This window comes from Haliotis asinina, chromosome 13, assembly GCF_037392515.1.
Source record: "Haliotis asinina isolate JCU_RB_2024 chromosome 13, JCU_Hal_asi_v2, whole genome shotgun sequence".
NCBI lineage: Eukaryota > Metazoa > Mollusca > Gastropoda > Lepetellida > Haliotidae > Haliotis > Haliotis asinina.
This window is the reverse complement of record NC_090292.1, coordinates 43,573,386-43,596,255: the sequence shown is the minus strand read 5'-3', so window position 1 is coordinate 43,596,255 and position 22,870 is coordinate 43,573,386. Positions and strand designations below refer to the sequence as shown.

General features: G+C 39.9%; 1 protein-coding gene across 1 annotated transcript in view; it reads right to left on the bottom strand.

The window, feature by feature from the left end:
• Positions 1-22,870, bottom strand: part of LOC137259942 (atrial natriuretic peptide receptor 1-like) — a 112,881-nt gene that overhangs the window by 50,546 nt on the left and 39,465 nt on the right. Inside the window, exons 2-3 of the mRNA XM_067797597.1 lie at positions 7,567-7,678; positions 1,292-1,487 (exon numbers count right to left, since the gene is read on the bottom strand). Coding sequence (XP_067653698.1) covers positions 1,292-1,487; positions 7,567-7,678 — 308 coding nt within the window. The remainder of the gene's footprint in view (positions 1-1,291; positions 1,488-7,566; positions 7,679-22,870) is intronic.

Sequence of the window (22,870 nt, the reverse complement as noted above, 5' to 3'; positions counted from 1 at the left end):
CAGGGAAACAGATCTTATAGCCATAAGGATGTATGACACAAAGTTATCAGACATGTTTCGTGATGTTGCTTTTGCCATTTAACTGTGTCCAGTCCACAAGCAGGATTACTTGGCAATGTCTCATCGAATGTCTAATAATCCATATCTGGGTTTTGTTTTGATTAATCTTATACACGTGAACTCGTCAGCAAGGTGGGTGATATTTAGATTCAAACACCTTCTGTTACACTCCGTAATGTCAGTTTCCTCTTCAGTTCGGAGATTCTGAAAGATCTCATAAATCATGTTCGGACAGAATATATTAATTACGCGAGCCGATGACTGAGATGCGAGATTGCATATGATATATGACTGAATCGTGCCTAACTAAAATATATCGCATCTAATTTGTTTTCGAGATATTGGTTGAATCGGCGCTTCGAGTCGTTGTTGAAAACGGCAGCACGAGCTCATAGTTTCTTGCATATCTGTTGCTATTAAATGCACGTCATTACTTTATGTGAGTGTTTGGACAACAACAATATTGGCTATCAATGAAACACCTGTTCCTCTGCATGCCTCTGCAGTATTGGCCCAGATAACCCACGCTGCATGAGAGGCGATAGAAAGTAAATTGTCATGTGACATACCCCACCGGGTACCCATTCACTGCTTGATGAAATAGAGGCGATTCCCGTACAAACTCACTTGCCTAACGTTATTCCTATACACGACACACTAGTTGCTGCTGTTACTGTATGCAGCAAATACTTGCTACTGCAGATGGTTACTGTCACTGTGTCTTACTGTTAAATAAATACAAATTGTGTGCAATCTTATTGTACACGAATCCGACGATTTTATACAATCTGAGACTGTTATCCTTCGATAGGCAATCCAGTGATTAACAGCATGAGTACTCCTGGGCCAAATGTAGAGAAATCATCAAATTCAGAAAATATGATACCACGAGCATTATCGCCCACACTGCATAGCTGGTGTGTGTACGACAACAGTTGTCAACAAAACAAAACAGTACAGTTGCCTGTCTATTCAATTCAAAGTGAAATTCTGTAACCAAATAAAGGAAAAGGAAACTTGTTCTTTCATATATATATATATATGTGTGTGTGTGTGTGTGTGTGTGTGTGTGTGTGTGTGTGTGTGTGTGTGTGTGTGTGTGTGTGTGTGTGTGTGTGTGTCTTGGATCGATAATGGACATTTTTAAACAATGCTACCAACTGTAACCGTCCTCTCACTCACACCCAAACAATTGCTATTTTTCAAAAAACACAATATAAAATAAAATTACCTCTTCCTCCCCATAAGTGAAATTCTTGTACATCAGGCTAGCTCTTCTTTTCACCTCCTCGGAAAAGTTGTGATACTCAGGACTGTCTGGTTTCCGGAGCGTCACCGTCATGACGGCTTCAAACGCCTTCTTTGCCTTGGCGTTCCTCTCCTCCGTGTCGTCTTCGCGATACCAAGGACGGGAACTCTGGTTTTTGCTGAAGAGACAGAAGGCATGACAGGTGTAAGGGATGGAGTACTCGACGATTTCCAAGAAGGATGCTCATCTGCGGAAACTACCAAAGGGTTTGTTACTACGAGCGAGTAAGACACAGCTTACGTGGAAACGATATGCACATTTGCGCGTTGAGGTTGCTGTGAGATTCCAAACCAAAGTGGTTCTGTTATTAATATCGACTGCCTCTTCGGTGTACGCCAGTGATTCCATTTGTCTCCTTTGTCATTTTTTGTAAATGATTTAGCTGATTTTATTCGAGTATATAATCAATATTGTGTTAAGTTAGACTTGGCGGATCTGTTCATACTCTTATCTGCTGACGATATCATGAACTTTACTTGATAGTATTGTTATCGGTCTACTAAAAAGGATTAGATAAACTGGCGGATTACAGTCAAGTGGCAACTAACGGTAAATTCATACGAGTAAAATTTTTGTTTTTCTCAAGACGGGTAGGCTTAAAACATACGAAAAAATATCTTAATGGCAGTCTTCCTCATACTGTTTCCAGTGATATATACCTTGGAATACATCTATCTAGCTTTGGTTCATGACATAATTCTCAAAAGATACTGTCTCAGCAGGCTTGGAAAGTAAAACTTTTGCTTCAGTCAAATGAGTGCCATTTTCCAACCAATATTTGAAAATAATTAAGTACTGGGTATGTTTATTATCTCGGAATAAAAACAGTATCTTACACTATACTAATGTATATCAGTAAAACTGAGCGTAAAGGGACTGGGCCCACATGCACAAAGCAATCTTAGCGCTACGACTGTCTTAAGCTTATGTTGGAGAACACTGTAGCACTAAGATCGTTTTGTGCAAGTGGACCCTGGACTGCTGGGCACTAAAAATAAAAAATCTGTCATGTTCGTATGAATTTGGTGAAATTTGGAATCTGCAATCCTTTTCCCCCATTCAATCATTTCTATGAGTTTTCAGAACACTGTGTACTGATATTGATAATTAGTTTCTCTTTGAGTCGCTTGACAAACTATCTTCACCGTATTTTCATAAAACAATTAAGTCATCAAATGAACATGAAAACTAATAAAATGCGGTGAATATTGATGCATAACGATTACGTTACATCCAGTAGTTATCTTATGATATCACAGGGTAGAAAATTAGGCATACGTAAAAGTATCATTCAAAGTGTAGAAACAGAATATCATGTATGTCTAGTGTGCTCATTCTATAACAATAATCTAAGAAGAGATTTCCTGTCAATTTATTTCTCCAGCGCTCCATCAGAGTGTAAATGTAAACTTTTATTGATCAAAAACTTCTATAATTTTATTCTTGTTAAGTTTTTTATTTTTGTTTTTAAAATGAGGAGCAAGCAACTCGCCATCACATAAACTGCCCATTATATTTTCGCATGTATATTGTACCAAATATAACTTGCTTTTACATATTGTACTGGTGACGTATCATCTTCAACATTTTAGTTAATTATACATTGTAAAACGGACCAGTGGCCTGATTTAGTGAAATAAACTACTACTACTGCTGCTGCTGCTGCTGCTACTACTACTACTACTACTACTACTACTACTACTACTGCTGCTGCTGCTGCTGCTGCTGCTGCTACTACTAACTCTATTAATTCGACAGATAATACGTTCACTTGCAGAAGGCACAATCTCAGTTGAATACAGAAGTGAATGACTTTAGTTCAACAAAACTCTCAGCTAAAATCAAGCTGTATGGCGGCGGTCTGTGAATAATGAAGTCTGGATCAGAAAGTCCAGTAGTAATCAGCACGAGTATCCAAATGTGCAGTTAGGATAAGATGGCCACGATAGCGAGCCTGACGACCCGATTGCGTTCGTACTCTCTTACGACACGCAAAGGTTACTGAAGATCAATTCCAACCCGGATCTTCAGTCTGTGGAATACACAAGAGTAACGTTGTCAGATGTAATCTAGTTTGTAACTACTGTCATTTTTCCACATAATAAAGATCCCTTCAGGAACTATGAAACTTTCTTGAATTTAAGAATGAGCGCAATGTTCAAAATAGAAGATTGGAATGTTTTTGTGGACTGTATTTGTCTTCTTATATGTTTCTTGCTTGAACCCTGTCTCAACAATGGTCAAGCATAATTACGGTGAGTATATAACCCAGTGGCTGACAGAATGAACATCGAATTTCAAACGACGACATACATCAAACAATTAAGCCACGAAGCCCAGCGTCTGGGTGAGTGAGTGAGTTTAGGCCGCATTCAGCAAAATTACAGCTACATGGCGGCGGTCTGTGAATAATCGATCTGGACCAGACAATGTAGTGATCAACAGCATGAGCATCGATGTGCGCTATTCGGAACCGATGGCATATGTCAATCATGTCAGCGAGCGTGACCACTCGATCCCCTTAGTCGCCTCTTACGACAAGCATCGACGAATTTTTTGGCAAGCATGGTTTGCTGAAGACCTCTTCTACCCCGGACCTTCACGGGTGCACAGTTTGTGGAGCAAAGTAAAACGGCTCCACTCCTCTCCACTTCGCTCACACCACTTACTCCGTACCACTCCACTCCTCTCCGCCCACACTAATCATTCCGCTCCGCTCCCTTCCACTGCACTCCATTCATATTACAAAATATCATCTATCGCAGTACGAATTGGTTCAAGTAGAGAAACTCGCAAACACCAAAGATTATCTCTCTGGTTAAAGCAGCAATTAGTATACAATGAAGATACAATCGGTATTAACAAAAAGAATCACGTTATTGGCCTCGGTTGGGTACAATGTCTGGATTGGGTTTAAAGTGAGTGAGTGCGCTTCTACTCCGCTGCAACGCCAAAAATGGGCTTCACACGTCGCGCCATGTGGTGCATTGAACCCGATCGCGAGTCTTCTGACGGTCGAACGCTTTAACCACTGTCCCCTGTCCTGAGTTTGGAGGTGGGCATCACATCTCATCTCTTGTGGGTACATGATCTCAGGTTAACGTCGCTGTGAGCAGTACTTCAGTTTCATCACGTTGTGTTGGTGTTATGTGGGAGGAAATCCCGGAGTAACGTCGATCGTGGATTGCTACGAACAATCATAGGCTTCTGGTATGCCCCAGTTATTTAAATCTACAGAACAATTCTTCCTCTTTAAGGAGAAACAACCTCGGGATTATTTGTTATCGCAAAGAGATCGCTAGCGCGAACAATGCATTAACCAGCATGGAATAAATAAGCCAGGAACGGACGGTGAGGTTTAGCTAACAGATTTATGAAAAATTCTCAATTACTAGCTGGGGATCTTTACAAATCCAAGTAAAGATCTGATTGATACATCGATCAATACAAGCATACGATCACGCACAATTCGCTCAGTACTGGGGTTGAAGGAGTAACGCCCAAGCGGCTTCATTTTAAAGAAATGTTTAATTACTCAGCCGTTGAAGATATTACTGTTTAGTGAATGTACAATGTTAATATAGCGTAATAGCATCGCGTGCTTCCGGAATTATTTTACAGTGGGTCACCAGACCACTTTATCGTGATCACAACAAAATGTTGACTGTCATTAACAACACATCTCAAAGTCGCGATATTCAACTTTTTTTACTTAGATGCGTGTAATAGCTTATGAAGTTTGCTTATGTTGTGTGAGAAATGAATACATTTTAATAAATAAAATAAACGCACCTTAATAAGTAAGATTATTACGAGATAACTCAAGAATGGTACTGGTATCAAAACGTTTACTTATTTCATAAATATGACATTATAGGGGGCATCGTGTAGTATTTTTAATATATTATTATTATATTATTACTTATTATATTAAGTAATGTAGTCATGGACATATACAGTCACGTTCTTTCAGGTCGTATTAACCATATTTATCCAGTCGAGTGCAGCGGAGAACTAAACTAAATCACTCGGATCGTAATCAGTACAATGAAATAGTATTCTCAGCTTCCTAGGAAGTATACAACTTGAATGAAACAACCAGCCTATGGCTACCCAGTGGTGATACTTTCGGTGAGGGTATCGTTGGTATAATCTGGATCTCAGATCTACGGTATTTCGGCAGATGGTTTTGAATTCTGGTATCCGAATGTCAAGCCTGTACTTCTGGGTCAAGATTTTCGAAGTAGTATTAGCGCTAAGGCAGTCTTAAGTTGATATTAATTTATGGTACTTACGACTATCCTAGAGATAAGAGAGCTTCGAAAATTTAGGCCCTGTTGTCGAAAGACTATTTCGCTCATATGACGACATGTATGCGTGTGTATGGGTGGCTGCTTGTGCTAGTCCATGCTTAAAAAAGGATTTATAGTGGTAGCTCACAGAGATACCACACCTCATTCTAAGCGCGAATAACCCACTCAGACACACTATACTCGGCCCCGATCAGCCCATGTTGCACCTACTGAGGCCGAGCGCCAGACAGGGACCAACAAGTACCATGTTTAAACGTCTTTTGATATGGCTATGACTCCGCCGACCGCGAACTTCAGCTCTCCCGGCGGACACACTAACCACTACACCACGAAGGCGGTTAGATGAGATTAAAGGGGATCTCTAGAACGTATCGACTTGAGATTAACGAATACATGTATATGGCTTCTGTCACTGATAGCTCCCGTAGCCAGTCGTATCGTCAAGGACAGTTTTCTTTCCTCTGACTTAAAAGGGTTTATGAACTTGATAAGAGACATCACTTAATTTTTGTGTAAACGTATACATAAGTGAAAGATATTTCTGGAAAACTATTTATGCAAAATAATACGTTTTGGAATGAGGTTTAATTTTTCGATGCTTACGGATTGCTTTGATATGCGATCAAATTACACAATGCAAATGCAAGACGGGTAATTGTTTCTACATAACATCAGACTCAAGCTTTGTCCGGCGAAAAGCACTTTCAACATAGTAAACACGCAGCACTGCTGGAGAGAGAGAGAGAGAGAGAGAGAGAGTAAAACGTTAGCGTTAAGATGCACTTACACTGGCACAGAACGTGACGTAGCTAAGAGAGGAAGTGTGATGATAAAGTGATGTTTAAGTGATGATCGAGGCTGGTGAATAATTGGGTCTGTTGGTTTAATGCCACCGTAAGATGATTTCTTGTCAGCCACGGCAGTTTGGTTAGTGTAGCCATTACACGGATCCGGATTGGGGAAATATATCAATGCTGTGGAGTGAACATCTTGTGATTCCTAACCAGACCATTACAGAATATCTGCCAAAAAGTGATGAAGTGGATGTTTTGGCTTTTGGTAAAAATGACGAATGCACGGTCCCGCGTGCATCTGTATGTGTCTTCAAAATTTGGAAGCCTTTTTATCAAAACTCGTTGAAGCGTGTTATGCATTTCCGGGAGTAGTAGTAGTGCTAGAGTTTGTTAGCGGTAGCAGTGACGGTGAGTAGTAGTGTTAGAGTTTGTTAGCGGTAGCAGTGATGGTGAGTAGTAGTGCTAGAGTTTGTTAGCGGTAGCAGTGATGGTGCGTAGTAGTGCTAGAGTTTGTAATCGGTAGCAGTGATGGTGAGTAGTAGTGCTAGAGTTTGTTAGCGGTAGCAGTGATGGTGAGTAGTAGTGCTAGAGTTTGTTAGCGGTAGCAGTGATGGTGAGTAGTAGTGCTAGAGTTTGTTAACGGTAGCAGTGATGGTGAGTAGTAGTGCTAGAGTTTGTTAGCGGTAGCAGTGATGGTGAGTAGTAGTGCTAGAGTTTGTTAACGGTAGCAGTGATGGTGAGTAGTAGTGCTAGAGTTTGTTAACGGTAGCAGTGATGGTGGTCGTAGTTGTAGATGTGCTTGTAACAGTAGTGTTAGTGATAGCAATTAAACGAATGTGTTGGTGTGGTGGCAGTAGTAGTAGTAGTAGTTGTTGTAGTAGCTGTAGTAGCAGTAGTTGTAGCAGTAGTAGTAGTAGTAGTAGTAGTAGTAGTAGTAGTAGTAGTAGCAGCAGCAATAGTAGTATTGATGACAGTTGTCGTAGTACACTTAGTAGCTGTAATAATAGTAGCGGTTGTTTTTGTTGGATGGTGTTGATGGAAAGATGGGAGTGGAGACGGAAAGGGACGAGTGGTGACTAAAGATACTGACCTCGAGAAGAGATCGATGTTGAAGAAGACGTATTCGCCGTTGTCGAAGTTAAGCTCATGGGCCTTTATCATGATGTTTCTGACTGAATCAGGTGATGCACAGAGCACGATAACTGAAAACAGAAAACAACACGTGAGTTACATGCGACACGAAGCAGTTACCTATAGCACGTTATAGCGTTAGCTTCGCTCATGAGTATAACACATCGGGAAAATGAGAGTGTTCACCAGTTTGGGGAGGTGGGTAAGCACATATTTGTTTGTTTTTTAACACCGCAGTTTTGCAGGCTCATATCTGTTCATAATCTAGATCACACAATCCTGTGATTAACATAAGGAAAATTGATCTACACAATTGATCACGGTAATCATCTTTTTTGACAAGTGATTGGTTTTTGCGCCGCTTTTAACAATACTCCGGTAATAACCCAGTGGGGGACACCAGAAATAGGATTTGCACATTAAACCCGTTATGGGAATCGAACCCGTGTCGTCGGCGGGACGAGCTGTAACCACTTGGCTTCAACGTAAACCCTGTTACGACATCCATGGATTATCAAGCATACAAACACGCATCTGCCCTCTATATCAACTATATCAAATTATCCCAAGGAATGCAAATTTTCACAGGTGTCCAGTGACGACACAAAATAAATGTGTCCTTCACATTTCAAACACCAGCAGGTCAAACATTCCCCAAACTTAGGTACCGCACAGCTACCATTCCCACCCCTTCTAAACCCCACAACCCCCTCCATCCCACCACTCCCCACCACCCAATCCCACCACCCCCACTCCCGCTCCACCCATATCCAGGTATTGCCGTTACTCCCAAACGCTTTCCTCCTGGGAGATAGTAAGTTGATGTTGTTTTGGCAACGTTCGACTCATCTTTCCACTTAATCGCTAACAAGGTTACCATGAATTTTCACACAGTCTCAAGAAACAAACTAAGGGCACGTCGCACATGACTCTCGACAAGGGCTCAACATTTTAGACTAAGTGCCCTTATCGAGCGTTCCGAACAAATCTTCTAATCCTTGGCCAAGTAATTTGGTTACGTCTGAAAGAGCGCATCCGTCAAAAGAGGATGGTATGCCAGACACTCGGCAGGCGCTAAGGGTTGTCAGGATTGAATGAAGAACAATATTTATCTAGATGCTATGGGCTGCCGTTGACCTTTATTATGTTTATAGGGTAGTTAAATGTTTGCGCTTGGTGGAAGTAAAATTATTAAACACAGCTTCGTGAGGCTACTGGACGAGTGAGTGAGCAGTAACAAGTCACGGAGGGGTATAGCCCCAGTTTCTCGAAACAAACTTTAATTTTTTACTTGAATCTCAAACTGAGTTTGACAATTTCAAACAGCTGAATTTTTAACTTAACTGCAAGATTTAAAATATAAAGGCCCAACCACCTTTAGTGATCTATCCACCAAACTCATTTTGTTTACTAAGCTGGAGTTTCATACGGATTTCTGTTCATTCTGGGATATGTAATTTCCTGCGCTTTCACACATTTGAGTATAAACTAGAACTTAAGTGAAAACTCAGACGTAAGTTTGCTTCGTGGCCAGAAATGGGCTTTGCACTTCACCCATAAGGGGAATCGAACCCCGGTCTTCGATGTGACGAGCGAACGCTTTGTCCACCATGCTACCCCACCGCTCCCTCTTCTTGAAGAACTATCGGTGTCCCTTCATATATTTCACACCATGATTTTTTCAAAGACATTATTCTTTATTGAAATACAAAACGATATTCAATATTCGGTACAGATGATTCTAAATTAGGGGGTTCAAATCTACACATAGGTGTCGATAATTGGTGAACGTCTGATTTCAATTTGGAGGTTTCAAATGTACGTTTGAAACATCAATATTGAAAACTAAGGTACGTCAAATATCGATACCTGTCCGTTCATGAAAATCACAAGTGATTCCTTTCAGAGGTGTCAAGCATAGATTTAAAATCACAGCAGCAGATCATGTCACTGCTCAATTCAGGTCTTTATATCCGAAAAAATCATGCCTGGAGGATATTGCTATGGATAGATTGTTAGTTATATCAGATACAAAATCATGATCTGTCATCACCAAATTTGACAATAATGTTGGATATATTATGGATGACTCAGTGAGTTTTGTTTTACGCCGCCTTCAGCAATATTACAGCAGCATCACATCGGGGATGATACATAATGTATATCCAATTGTCTACCCGGTATATTCACAGTGTCACCTTTGTTGGCATGTTTGTTGTTTGTTTGTCGTTCAACCCCCCACCATCCTAACGACTAGGATCTATCTAGCTAATAGAATCTTGACCAGACAATCCAGTGATTGATTTACTTACGACATCGTGCCACGACGACACGCAAACAATCAATCCACAAAATCTGACCCCTCATCCCGTGGGGACCCAAGGCCATCAGCACACTGGCCCAGCGCGATCCCGACCCCAAAAGAGCGTCTCAGCATTTACCAAGCATCAGACTTTAAATACATCACGGTCCTCGTTTGTCTACACCAACGTCGCTCCATCCAACAACGTCGTATGCCAACGTGACCACTTAACCGTCAGTCAACGTCAGTCAACGCACCTAACCATCTTGAAGAATTCCTTGGATACCGAAAAGCGTCAGTGATAAACTAACTCAATTTGTTTTTCACATATCTAAAATCCCCCAACCGGCCTTTTATTCCTGGGGGTATTTCCCGACCATTATTTATCATTACTGTGTCCGTGTTGAGAGCCAGGGGATCACGATATGACCACAAGGCGCCAGAGACGGTCTGACCACTAATGGACGGGTCACTTTTCCCTAATAGGATAGCCATATGTACGAGGCCAGTCTTATATGTATCAAAACGAGAACTATCTTCAGTGGTATTGCTCAATAAGCTCCGTTTTCCCAGATTTAGTAGACCTGATGACGTGTATTAGTTGTCTATCTTCATAGTTTCAAAACAAAAACAATTCCAAAGAATCCCATATTACTAAAATGTGTAGTTTCCTAACTTACTATTCTATATGTTTACATGCATTTTGTAATACAACTACATTTAGAATAGGGATCGTTCAGTTGTTATATCGCAATGAGTGGGGTTTTTAGAAAATAATCGCTGAAAAGGATACTGGAAAGAAACCCCATTTATATTGTGTGCGAGGTGCCCTGTAAGACGCCGTATTGAAAACCCCTTTAACAGAATAAGGGGTGTATCTGAAGCACAATAATACCCAAAGTTAGGATCATGGGGTTTTGTTTTGTACCTGGAGGTGTTGGAAAAGTTTTATCAGCGTTCGTTTGGCATTCATTTACTTGTGGCATTTAAGCAGATCTTACAATTTCGTCCTGATTGTATCATGAATTTGTTCCGTATCATTAAGCCTGGAGGCACATTGGTTGCTATATTCATATTCACACTGATTTGTTTGTTTGTTTGTTTAACACGCATTGTTTCCGCATTGTTTGTCCTACACAACCCAGGGACTGATATCATGAACATCGATCTAAGTAACTGAAAGACAATGCCATACATTGACCAAGTCTCAAAGCCTGACCACCCGATCCCGTTACTTTTGTGACAAGTATGGGTTGCTGAAGATCAATTCTAAACTGATCTGAACCCGTCACTTTCGGAAATGAAGCATTTGGTTGCTTGGTAACACTTTCATGTCACACCAAACATAACATCCTCGGGGGATACTGCGTTGTAATTCTGAAGACCTGTTAACCACAGGCCCATTGTCATTGTGAGGATTAAATATTTTTTTTTAAAAGTCTATATAAATTTTGAGATGACCCCCGACTTGAAACCCTTCATAGTACAATATATCTAGATATACTGAGATGATCCCCGACTTGAAACGCTTCATGGCACAATATATCTAGATATATTGAGATGATCCCCGACTTGAAACGCTTCATGGTACAATATATCCTGATATATTGAGATGTTCCCCGACTTGAAACGCTTCGTGGTACAATATATCTAGATATATTGAGATGATCCCCGACTTGAAACGTTTCACTGGACAGTGTATCTAGATATGTAGTACTATATTGTACTGGGAAGCGTTTCAAGTCGGAGGTCATCTAAAAAAGTATGGATTTTTTTTAAAAACGAAATTTAATCCTCGCGGTGACACGGTGGTCTGTGGTGCTGACGTCCGTTTAACGGCTTGATAATATTCATATTATGAAAGCTAAATAGATTAGAAGCGAAATTAGTGCTTAGACCGGCTTTTGGCATAACTGTAGTCAAGCTACAACTGGAGATAAGCCATAATCACGTTGTGGAAATGTCTCGTCTCAATTCAGTATGCTGTTCTGATAAGATGCTTGTTATGTTAAACAAGTTTTCTGCCCGGGCCAGTCCGATCCATGCACCCGATTGTATCCCGATTACATGCACTGTCAGAGCCCATTCGATCTATGTGTGGGTGGCAGACTTAATGCATACCTGGCTTATTTTGTTCCATATTATTAAATTACCGACGCATTGTTTTTTATCTTTGATAGCAGGATTTCTGTAATTCATATTTGTTATGCCAATTCAAGAGTCACTTCTCCTTTGCTTCCGAAAATATCAGGACCTTATATTTTATCATTGAAATGACTGGAAAATTACTTTCCTTTGTCGGAATTGACGTGTTTTGTCATATTTGCTGAAAAAAATCGCCGATTCAAATGTCGTTTCTATTTTGTTTTCGAAAATGCCTCGAAATTGCATTTCATTATTGAAATAACAGACAAATTTCTTTTCTTTTCCTATTGTCACATATCTGTCGATTGGACATGAAATTCTTGTCTTTGAGGTTTTTCACCTTCAAAGACGGCCTCGAGAGCCATCGACGCCAATATTCTCAGACTCATTACAATACGTGATATGAAAATACATCACAATTACAAAACCGTTAAGGTCCGCATTAACGGCATAAACATCAGTCATTAATTCTGAAGTTCATGAGGTGTTTGTGTCAAGATGAATCGGAAATATTGACCTCGGAGCTGTGAAGACCCATTTTTGGAATGACTTCCTCTTTTGGATCTGAAGATGTCACGTCGGAATCCAGAACAAGACTCAATAATCCTCGCGTTTAATCTTCCGGTTTAATCCTTTCTGATTTATAAATCACTGTGACTACTTTGTGCGATTAAATTGCAAGTTTTGTGTGTTCGTGTCGATATCCATCTTTTATGCCTCTCATAAACGTCAGGCGCTGATCGGAGGACAAAACACCTATGACATTAAAGAGAAATTGTTTGTCTACCACTCAATGATATTCCAGCTATATATTATGTCGAACTGCAAATAATCGCGATTGAACCAGACAATCCAGTGATTGACATCATGAACATCGATCTACGCAAATGGGACAATGTGTCAACCAAATCAGTCCATCACGTTCGCTGCATTTTAATATAATATAGTAAAATGTAATGTAATGTAATGTAACCTTAGGTCACATGATAATGATATCGGCCATATCCATCACAAAAAGTAGTACATCAATAATGGATTTATTTGGATGATGAACGGTTAAATGTCCAAATTGTCAAGTTTTCCATTTTACTCCACTGGAGAACAATTTAAATAATAAATTGTAGGTAAGTAACAAAGTGTGAAAAAGAAACTGGTAAAAATAGAAAGCGGGCAGACATAGGACAGCATAATGGGAACAGGTCATAGGAACAAATACGTGCCTAAAAATACACGATACGATTCTATTAATGCGCCGTTTAGGATCAACGCCGCCTCAACAATAATTATGGCAGTTAAATATCGGTTTATTGGGTTCCAGTGGGAGGAAAGCCCTAAGTGAAGGACGTCAAAGATGTTTAGATACAACCCACGGTTCGTGTGTGCATTACTGTCGACTTTCCGCCTATTGACAAATGGAAAATGCGGCATGTTATTCCAACCAGCACGGACCCAATCACATTAACTTCCTCATGTGACGACTGTCACTGTACCAAAATTGCGTTGATCGGTGCTCATGCTGTTAATCATTAGACTGGTCCAGACGTATTTACAGATCGGCGTCATGAAGCAGGAATATAGCTGGGTGCGACGGAAACAACAACCAACCAATCATTGTCGTTGAGGGGCCTTAGAGCACTACTACTGTCAGACATTAAATATGGGATGACACTTTCACTGTAAAGTACAGATTCTAGTACGGTAGTACAGTACTTGTTTAGCTTAATTCCACGCGGGACTGTAACCTACGCTCTAAGAACGAAACACCTAACTGTTTGTTCACCAAGTCAGCCGTCTAACCCACTCAGGCACCGCGGCCTTCACGATGTATTGGGTCTGTCTGTGTCTGTATGAAAACCGATACTTCGATCACAAAGTCAGCGATCTAACCCACTCATCCACGAGGTTTCTACAAATATACCTTGAAATAATAAAGTAGTAATTTGAAATACAATTCCTGATCACACGTTGAGTTTCTCCCAGACGCTTCTAGCGTCTACGTGTAATTGACGGAGAAAATCTACCTTTGCCATTTCAGGTATTTATGCTGCAAGAGGAACACTTTCTAAAATCATTTCTGCGATCACATACACGATTACATATATGAATGGTTGGTATGTTTTTTGTTTGAATTGAAATTAAAACTGTATTATAAGTAATAGATTCTTAGATATCGAGTTTTTAACAAATTTGTTTATTTCTAGACGATCGCAACATATATACGTGTGTAAGCGATGATACAGTGACTGAGTGAGTGAGTGAGTGGGTGAGTGAAATTCAGTTCAGTGTATTTCAACTCTTCTTTAAGCAAAATTCATGTTTTATCAAGGAATTGGGCGTCACAAATATTCATGTAGGGATCTATCGCATAAGGAGCGGACCATTTAACCACAATCTTCCGTATCGTACTTTCAACTTCTTGTTTATTTTTTAATATTTTTGTTTGTTTGTTTTTGTTTGTTTTGTTTTTGTTTGCTTCTTGTGTTACGCCAAATTCAGCACTTTATGAGCCATATTTCGGCAATTTAAACGAAGTTTAGACAACAAAACCACCGAATTTTCATTTTGGAGAGATCTTACCCAAAAGATTAAACCACGTGGGTCCAACTTTATCTGCGGTTTGTATCCCGAATGTGTAGATCGATGTTCTTTCTGTTGATTGTTTGGAATATTGCTGAATGCGACGTTAAACTAAATTCACTTCACTCATCTGTGGAGTGGACAATTACTGACCAGTTAACCATCTTTCTTTGTCAAACGTCATCTGCTCCTAATCATGTTTCACCAGCATCGCTGTGTGCTCTCTGCTCTCATTGACTGAAATACTGTCGAAAGTGGCGTTCAAGCGCTTGCTCTCAAATTACCAATCCCCCAACTCACCTCCCCCCTTTTTAAGTAATTTAGTTTCCGGTGTAATTAATCTACTGACAGTCGCTCACTACCAGCGATCTTAGCGACATTACATCAAAGATCGGGTTTAATCAACGTCTTGTTCATAATGGCTGGAATCGAGACAAAAATCCGACTTCCAGACACAGCCAGACACATAAAGACACATTTCAAATGATGCCTGACCTTTGGATGGTGCCCGACCTTGGAGCAAGGATGCTGGTTGGTCCTGTAATTCTAACTCCCAAGGGACGTGACACTTTATATCACACTGACAGCTATGTCGAAGAGTGATGAACAATGATATGCGGAGACTGTTCAAAGTTTACGTCTCATGACACATTCTGTCTCGTACATCGTGGATATTAAAAATCTGAAATCTTCTGATTTTAAAATCTCACGATTCTAGGATGTGATGTGATTATGACAATGGCGCCGTATGTTATACTCTTCAAAATAAGTAACGGAACATGAATTTCAGTTTGGATAGGAAGTGTACACTTTGACAAACGGTTCAAGTACAGACATCTTTTGAACGCACAACTATTTCCCTCTGATACCACCCCTAACCACAACGCATGATATGCACATCCCCAACATAGTATAGCCCCATACACGTGCGTGGGGTCCCATTCTTGATTTTGACGGTTTTCAAGTAGGTCGAGAAATCACATAGAAAATTCATTTTGACTATCATCTTGAATCACACATTTGTTCGTGTTTGTTTCTAGGGGTTTGTTTTAAAATGCAATTGGCACACATGCAAATTATATGCCATACACCAATCATATTTCAAAAGCGACTACATTCCAAATAGCTATGGACACTATGGTTGTAAGGAAGTACAAAAGGTGATGAACTCTCAAAACATTCAATATTATCATATAAACATTGATTGAAATTTCCTAAATATTTGTAATCGTAAATAAATAAAATGTAGTTCCCCTGCTCTTTTAAAGGCAGATTACAATAACTAGTTTCAAATCGTTCAGGGTGATTGATATATACAATCCATCGGCATGTTAGATGTAGCTACATTAATCAACTCTTCTAAACTAGATCCTGCAAAATATCCCATACTGTTTAAGGGTTCTGTTTCCACGTGAAATGATGTATTGTAAAACAAATGTGTAATGTTGAAACGTTTATTTTATGAGTTCAATAAATGATGAAACACAGTCAAAGTTGGCCAATTCTTAACAAAACCTCACACAAAAACGCTTACATACACAATATCTGTATAACGTTTGCAGTCGGTTCACCCGAGATACTGATAGTTGTGTATATACATAACACACAGTAGGTGTTTTAAGTCTTACCTTTCGATGGGAAGTACATACGATATATAGAGGTCACTAAACGACATTCCATGTAACACCATTTATATCAAACGAGTTAATGATTTGGCATGACACGAGCGAAAGCTAGTTTGATACTAAATCTGTCGCGAGTTTAATAAAAAATGGTATTTCACGGATGCGAGTTTAGTATTCTGTTTATTACTCTCCATCATAAATTGATAGAAACCTCGGAGAAATTGCCTACAGTGTGATGACGCTTTCCACTGCTACACCGACATAAGCATTCTGGCGTCATAACTGTGAAACGTTATGACGTCCTGCATCTAGCGGTATTACACTATTTGTAATATTGCCGTACAAATTAATATTACACTGCAGTATCTTCCACGGGCGAGTAATAAACGTGTTTGTATTTTAACGCCATAAGATATTTATTTCAGCTACATGGTCTTACATTTTACAGACAATAATGTATTGTAATTAATATCATATTCTTTACAAACATTATTTAAATCGTTTCTAGACGCCAGAAGTCAACTATGCTGACAAAATAAATCTGATCTGTTGATCTGAGAAAGATGTCTGTTAATAAACGAGCAGCATTACGCAATCCGATGATCGACTTCATGAGCATCAATCTACGTCATCCGTATGGGATGACAAGCATCAACGAAGTTCGATGAAGATCGATTCTTGTCGCTTACTGTATGCATGGTTCGATAAAGATCGATTCTTGTCGCTTACGGTATGCATGGTTCGATGAAGATCGATTCTTGTCGCTTACGGTATGCATGGTTCGATAAAGATCGATTCTTGTCGCTTACGGTATGCATGGTTCGATGAAGATCGATTCTTGTCCAGACTACCGAAGATCTGTTTCAGATCTTTCAGTACACTTCCGAACAAAAGAAAGTGTACACTATGTTTGGTGGTGGCAGAATATAGAACCTCCCCGTAATAATTGCATATGTTCAGTGAAAACTTGTCGTTATTGTAGACTTCGTTTTGGTTGGAATCTAAATGACATTTTCTTGCCATTATATTATAAAATAAACCACAGTTATACAACCATCTGAAAACAGAAATTGAAAAGAGAAAATAACATCATGTTTCATCCTAATCAGTTTAAAATTATAACAAAAAATATGAATGTGTTCATTTTAGTTTTGTAGTTAAAACAAATGTAGACTCGAGTTTCCATCTGAAAAAAAACCCAGATGTTCATCAGGTATCTATTAAATTCTCATGCCCTGGAAACAAAACGGTCGCTAATTGCTATTTACTGAAAGGATCGATGGAAACGTTGGAGCAGATTTAACAATAACATGCTGCCATGTTGCAAATACGAATATGTTTGAACAATTTTCAAGAACCATATTCGTTCTGGGGTATTCGCAGGAAATAGAATTTTGTTGTTACAGTATAATCTCTTTGATGCTGTGTCGGTGTTGTCATCAAGGATTAAATGAAATTCTGTACTACGTTGTGGAATATGATTTATATTTGAGCTTAGCTCACTGAGATTATTACGACACTGATTAATGTGTCAGTGTGTACAGTTTTGCATTTCTTACATATTGTATAAATGCAACCAAGTTACAAAAACTAGTTTCATTTCCACAATGACTCGATCAGACTTATTGGAGTTCGATTACAAGTTCCTAAACCTAAGCGCCGATAAGTATACAGTCCATGTTGCTTTTGTGGATATCAGAGTGAAAACGCCCTCCACTATTTCTTTTCACTTGAGATAACTATATTCAGATACCAGCAAATATGTATGTTATACTAAGGGTTATCACAAGGATAACCATTAGGAACGGACACAAAGAGATATATGACAGTGAAAACAGAACATTCACGATTTTATCAACGCTTTAAATTTTCACAGAAAAATAATTAACTTAACTCAACAATAATCTTCGAGAACGGAACCACTACATGTATGACACTGGCGGAAACCTTTTGGAAAGGACCATCCCAACGTTTCAAAACGCTAAAATTCTGGTTGGAAGAGCAAAAGCTCAATGATCTGAAAATGCTGCAATACAGTGAGTGAGTGAGTGAGTGAGTGAGTGAGTATTAGTCTTACGCCGCACTCAGCAATATTCCAGCTATATGGCGGCGGTCTGTAAATAATCGAGTCTGGACCAGACAATCCAGTGATCAACAACATGAGCATCGATCTGCGTAATTGGGAACCGATGACATGTGTCAACCAAGTCAGCGAGCCTGACCACCCGATCCCGTTCGTCGCCTCTTACGACAAGCTGAGTCGCCTTTTATGGGTTGCTGAAGGCCTATTCTACCCCGGGACCTTCACGGGTCTGCAATACAGTGACGGCCAGTGACTGCCCCCAGAGACAAATATCCCCACCTCCAGAGAAAACAGTCCACCCTTGAACATAGATTTACGGTTGGCATTTTTGATATGTTGTATTACGTAGACAGGGTATCTCATGGAATGAAACACGCTTAAAATAATGCAAAATGGGTAATATGAATTATGTCTCAACAATGATAATGATAAAATAATTACTTACTAATATTTTGAATTATACATATTATAGAATAATATATTTGTAATTGGTAATATTTTGTGCAATTTTTGATATGTTGATATTTCATCATTATATGTGTTTATCTTGTGATAGATGGTGGTAAAAGCAAATAGTAGTAAATTATGTCATGAAATGTCAAAGATCATTTCTTGTCTATTTCAACTTTTCATATCCACCTAGTGCCTGTAAAAACATAGGATGGCCTTTGTTCGACTTACAGGTAATGTCCCCCAAGCTCACTCCACTGTTTTTTTAAAATTCTGCTTCGTGGGAACTAACCGTTCTGAAGCCTATTTTTGAGTAAATTCTTCCCGGTCACATGCAGAATTACAAAATCTTCTATGATACACATTTGGTAAATTTTGAGTTGCAAGCACTTATTGTCAGTTTTATCAATAGTTTGTTGTTTAGTGACCCTCCCAGCAAAATGCCATCGAAGTGGTAGAGGTCTGTAACATGTCTAATGTCTACAGAAATCATGTGGTCAACATTATGAGCATCGGTCTACACAAGCGACACTGGACAACATGATAACATGACATGCGGTCTTACTTCTCGTATGCTCAGCCGCCTCGATGAGAAGGTCTTCGAAATCGCCATCACTTTGGGTCTGGTCAAACGATTTATGCCACGGCTGTACCCCGAGAGTTTTGACCAATGCCAGATAAATAGCCTCCAAAGTAAAGAAACAGTCGGATTTCACTCTGTTCGGGTCATTTTTTCGGTCATGGTATAACAACCCAATTTTGTTCCAACTATTTGCAACACACAAAGCCATAAAAGATTCCCCGGCCTTAGCGTATGATCCCTGTATCCGAGTGAGCAGTTTGTACTCAGCCTTATCGTGAAACGCTGAAACAAGAGCACCGGCGGAAATTAAGGGTATTCCCCATTTAAAACTGAATCGTGCAATTGGCGCAACGCTGTAGTCACACGCAGGCCCAATAAACACGTGGGCTAGTTTCTCTGTGTACATATCAATGGCCGCAAGGGGCCCTTCCGTCTCCGAACACTGAGAGTCGCGATAGGCCGTGGTGATGTTGTAGCCTTGCAACAACGTCGTGTCGTTGAGGACGGCCTCTATGGCATATTCCAACGCTGGTCGCGTTTTGTTCAGGACCCACGGGTACCGTCCACGGAAGGGAAGGATAACTCCAATTTTGATGTCGAGGGATGGAACTATTGTAGCTAACGAAAAAAAGATGCCAATGGTATAAAAAGTCTTTGTGATGTAACAGTTCATGGTGATGGCCAACTGATGCACAGTTACCGATTAAACGTCAATGATCCCGTTTAAACAGTGTGCATCATTTCCAAACTAAACGAGCGATGATGGATGAGGACGATCGTAAACCAAGTTGGTGCCGATAGCAACCACGTCTCTATCCTCTCATGGTATCCAGGAACGGTCAATTGATAGCACACTCTTTGAACTTTGACACCGTGGGTTTGGAAGAGTGACACCATCTTTTAATCAAACCAAACACATCGCAAAGAGAACCAATCTTGCTGTCAGTATTCAAATAACATGTTCAAACACACCCAGTGAAAACACCAAATAACGTTCTGCGAGGAATGAATTCGTCTCTTTGAAATGAATCATCAGCTCACCAATTATAACATGCTATTTAAGATCAACGTCAATGATAATCGCTAGGACTGCGTCAACGAGGCATTTTAAAGTCGTTTTGAAACACCACAGCCATGTTACGAGAAAACAATGTTGCCAGATTCAATCCATGGAACCAGCCTGAATGCAAAGACGGCGAATGTATACAATGACTTTCTAAATACCCAGCTCTTTGAATCGTTACACAAACACAGATCACGCTGTGGGCGAATTTCTTCGCCTTTAGGGTAATGCAGTATGTATAGGTCGGTGACACGTGTACCCGTCAATGGATGTCCATTGATTCCAAATCCCCTGATAACATGCATCTGTCATATATTTACATCCCACTTACTATATCCATGTTTCTTTGCATCGTGTCTCAGTACTCGCGTTCAATATTTCTGTTTTCAATTTTCTTCAGGCAAATGTCGGTCTGATATTGCTAATGGAATTTCTGTTCAGACCTGTCCATGGTTCTTCGAATTTGATCACAGCAAGTTTTAGTTAGCGTCGAGGCTAGTTCATATTGGATTTCGGGAGAAATCGAATTTCCAGTGATACTTTCAGTATTGCAAATCTTATTTACAAATGAGAAGGGAATTTGTTAATGATCAGTCATGCAGATATGCAGATCCATTCGCTGGTAAATCCTTCTAAATGAGATTCTGGCGGACAGAAGACACAATGCGAGGGCTGCTGGAATATATTTTCTCAATTCCACAATTGCGTTGACAGAATGCACCAAATGCACATTTAAATCGTCCAAAAAAAATGAAAAAGAAAAAAACACATCCGTTTAACTTCGTAATAACCACCGATTTTCACGAGTTAAAAATTATTAAGACCAAAATGAATTTAATACCCACGGTATCCTTAAGTTGAAATGAATCAATGCATTCTCCTGGCAAGAAGATATCTCTATATATTCTAGATAGATCCTTGAGGGTAGTATTGACTGTGGAACTTAATCCTTATATGGTCATTATCAGGAGAGATAATTCCATGAATGGTCTCAGTGCATGAAAGGACTCAATACCGCCGTTCTTATAATTCTTTTGATGTCAAAGAATATGTTTCCGCACAATTATGTCTGTCCGTTGTATCTTGTAAGTCGTCTTTTATGTCTTACCTCGAAGATGTCCCACTCTTCTATAATCTCTTTCACAAACGTGTCCTCTGCGGGATCTCTTTAGTTGCATATTTTTGCTCCATCTACGTCAAATATTTCAAAAATATATATTCCTGCGATGTGAATCGCAATCGGAATGACAAGCCGTTGTTAGATCACTGAATCACGTTGTGCCTGAATTAACGAAAAGTGACAAGTGCTTTGTAGAACATCCTGATATAGAACACAGAACGCATGTTCCGTCCCTCCTTAAGACAACCATTGATCGTTACTCGTGAATGATAATCAAGGCTGTATCTTCACCGTCCACTCGCCAAGACACACATCACCTCAATGTCTCAGAAACTGTCCACTGATAGAGATATTTAAGTGACAGAATATGCACAGCTTCTCCGGCTGTCAATCATTTGAAATATTTCGATACATGCCGGGGTTGTAGGGCAAAGACCATTAAGACACGAGCTTTTATCTTTTAAAAAGTGCCCCTCCCCGGTAAGGAAGTTTCACTCGAGTGTCATTGAAATCCGGGATGTTGTAAACCTGTCGGGATGCCAATCACAGTTCGTGATAAAAATACGTCCGGTATTTAGTAAAGCCCGAGAAGATGTGCTTCTTTACTGTATCGATAGCGTGCTGTAGCCTGAGACCAATGAAGTCGATGGGTGGCGACAGTGCTGGGTGACAAACTGATATGGACTGTACTTGGATTTCAGAGGGAGGTAAAAGTAATGGCTTCGTTACTCTGCTGTCAAGACAGGCGTGATGTAAATGACGATACATAAATATTTCATAGTGGTCAGCAGATCGTTAAACGCTAGTGATGGACACTGGGATGACTCTTGCAATCGACAACGTACCATCATCAGTCTACACCCTGAATAAACAGAAATGTTTGTTTGTTTGTTTGTTTAACGCCGCTCTCAGATTGGAATGTTTATCAAATGAGTCTACGCCTATTTCTTGAAGCTATGATTAAATCAAAATAAAATTAGAAAACAAAACAAATATGAATAAACACAGGTCTGCACTGAGTAAATGAGTGAGTTTGATTTTACGCCGTTTCGAGTGTGAGAGAGACTTAAGCCGAACGCAGTAATATTCCAGCTATATGGTGGCGGTTTGTAACTAATCGCGTCTGGACCAGATAATCCAGTGATCAACAATACAAGCATCGATCTGCGCAGTTGGGAACTGGTGTCAACCAAGTAAGCGAGCCTGACCACCCGATCGCGTTAGTCGCCCCTTCGTCAAAATTGGGTTACTGAAGACCAGTATTCTAACCCGGATCTTTACGGGTACGCCATTCTGATTGAGGGGGTGAGTGAAT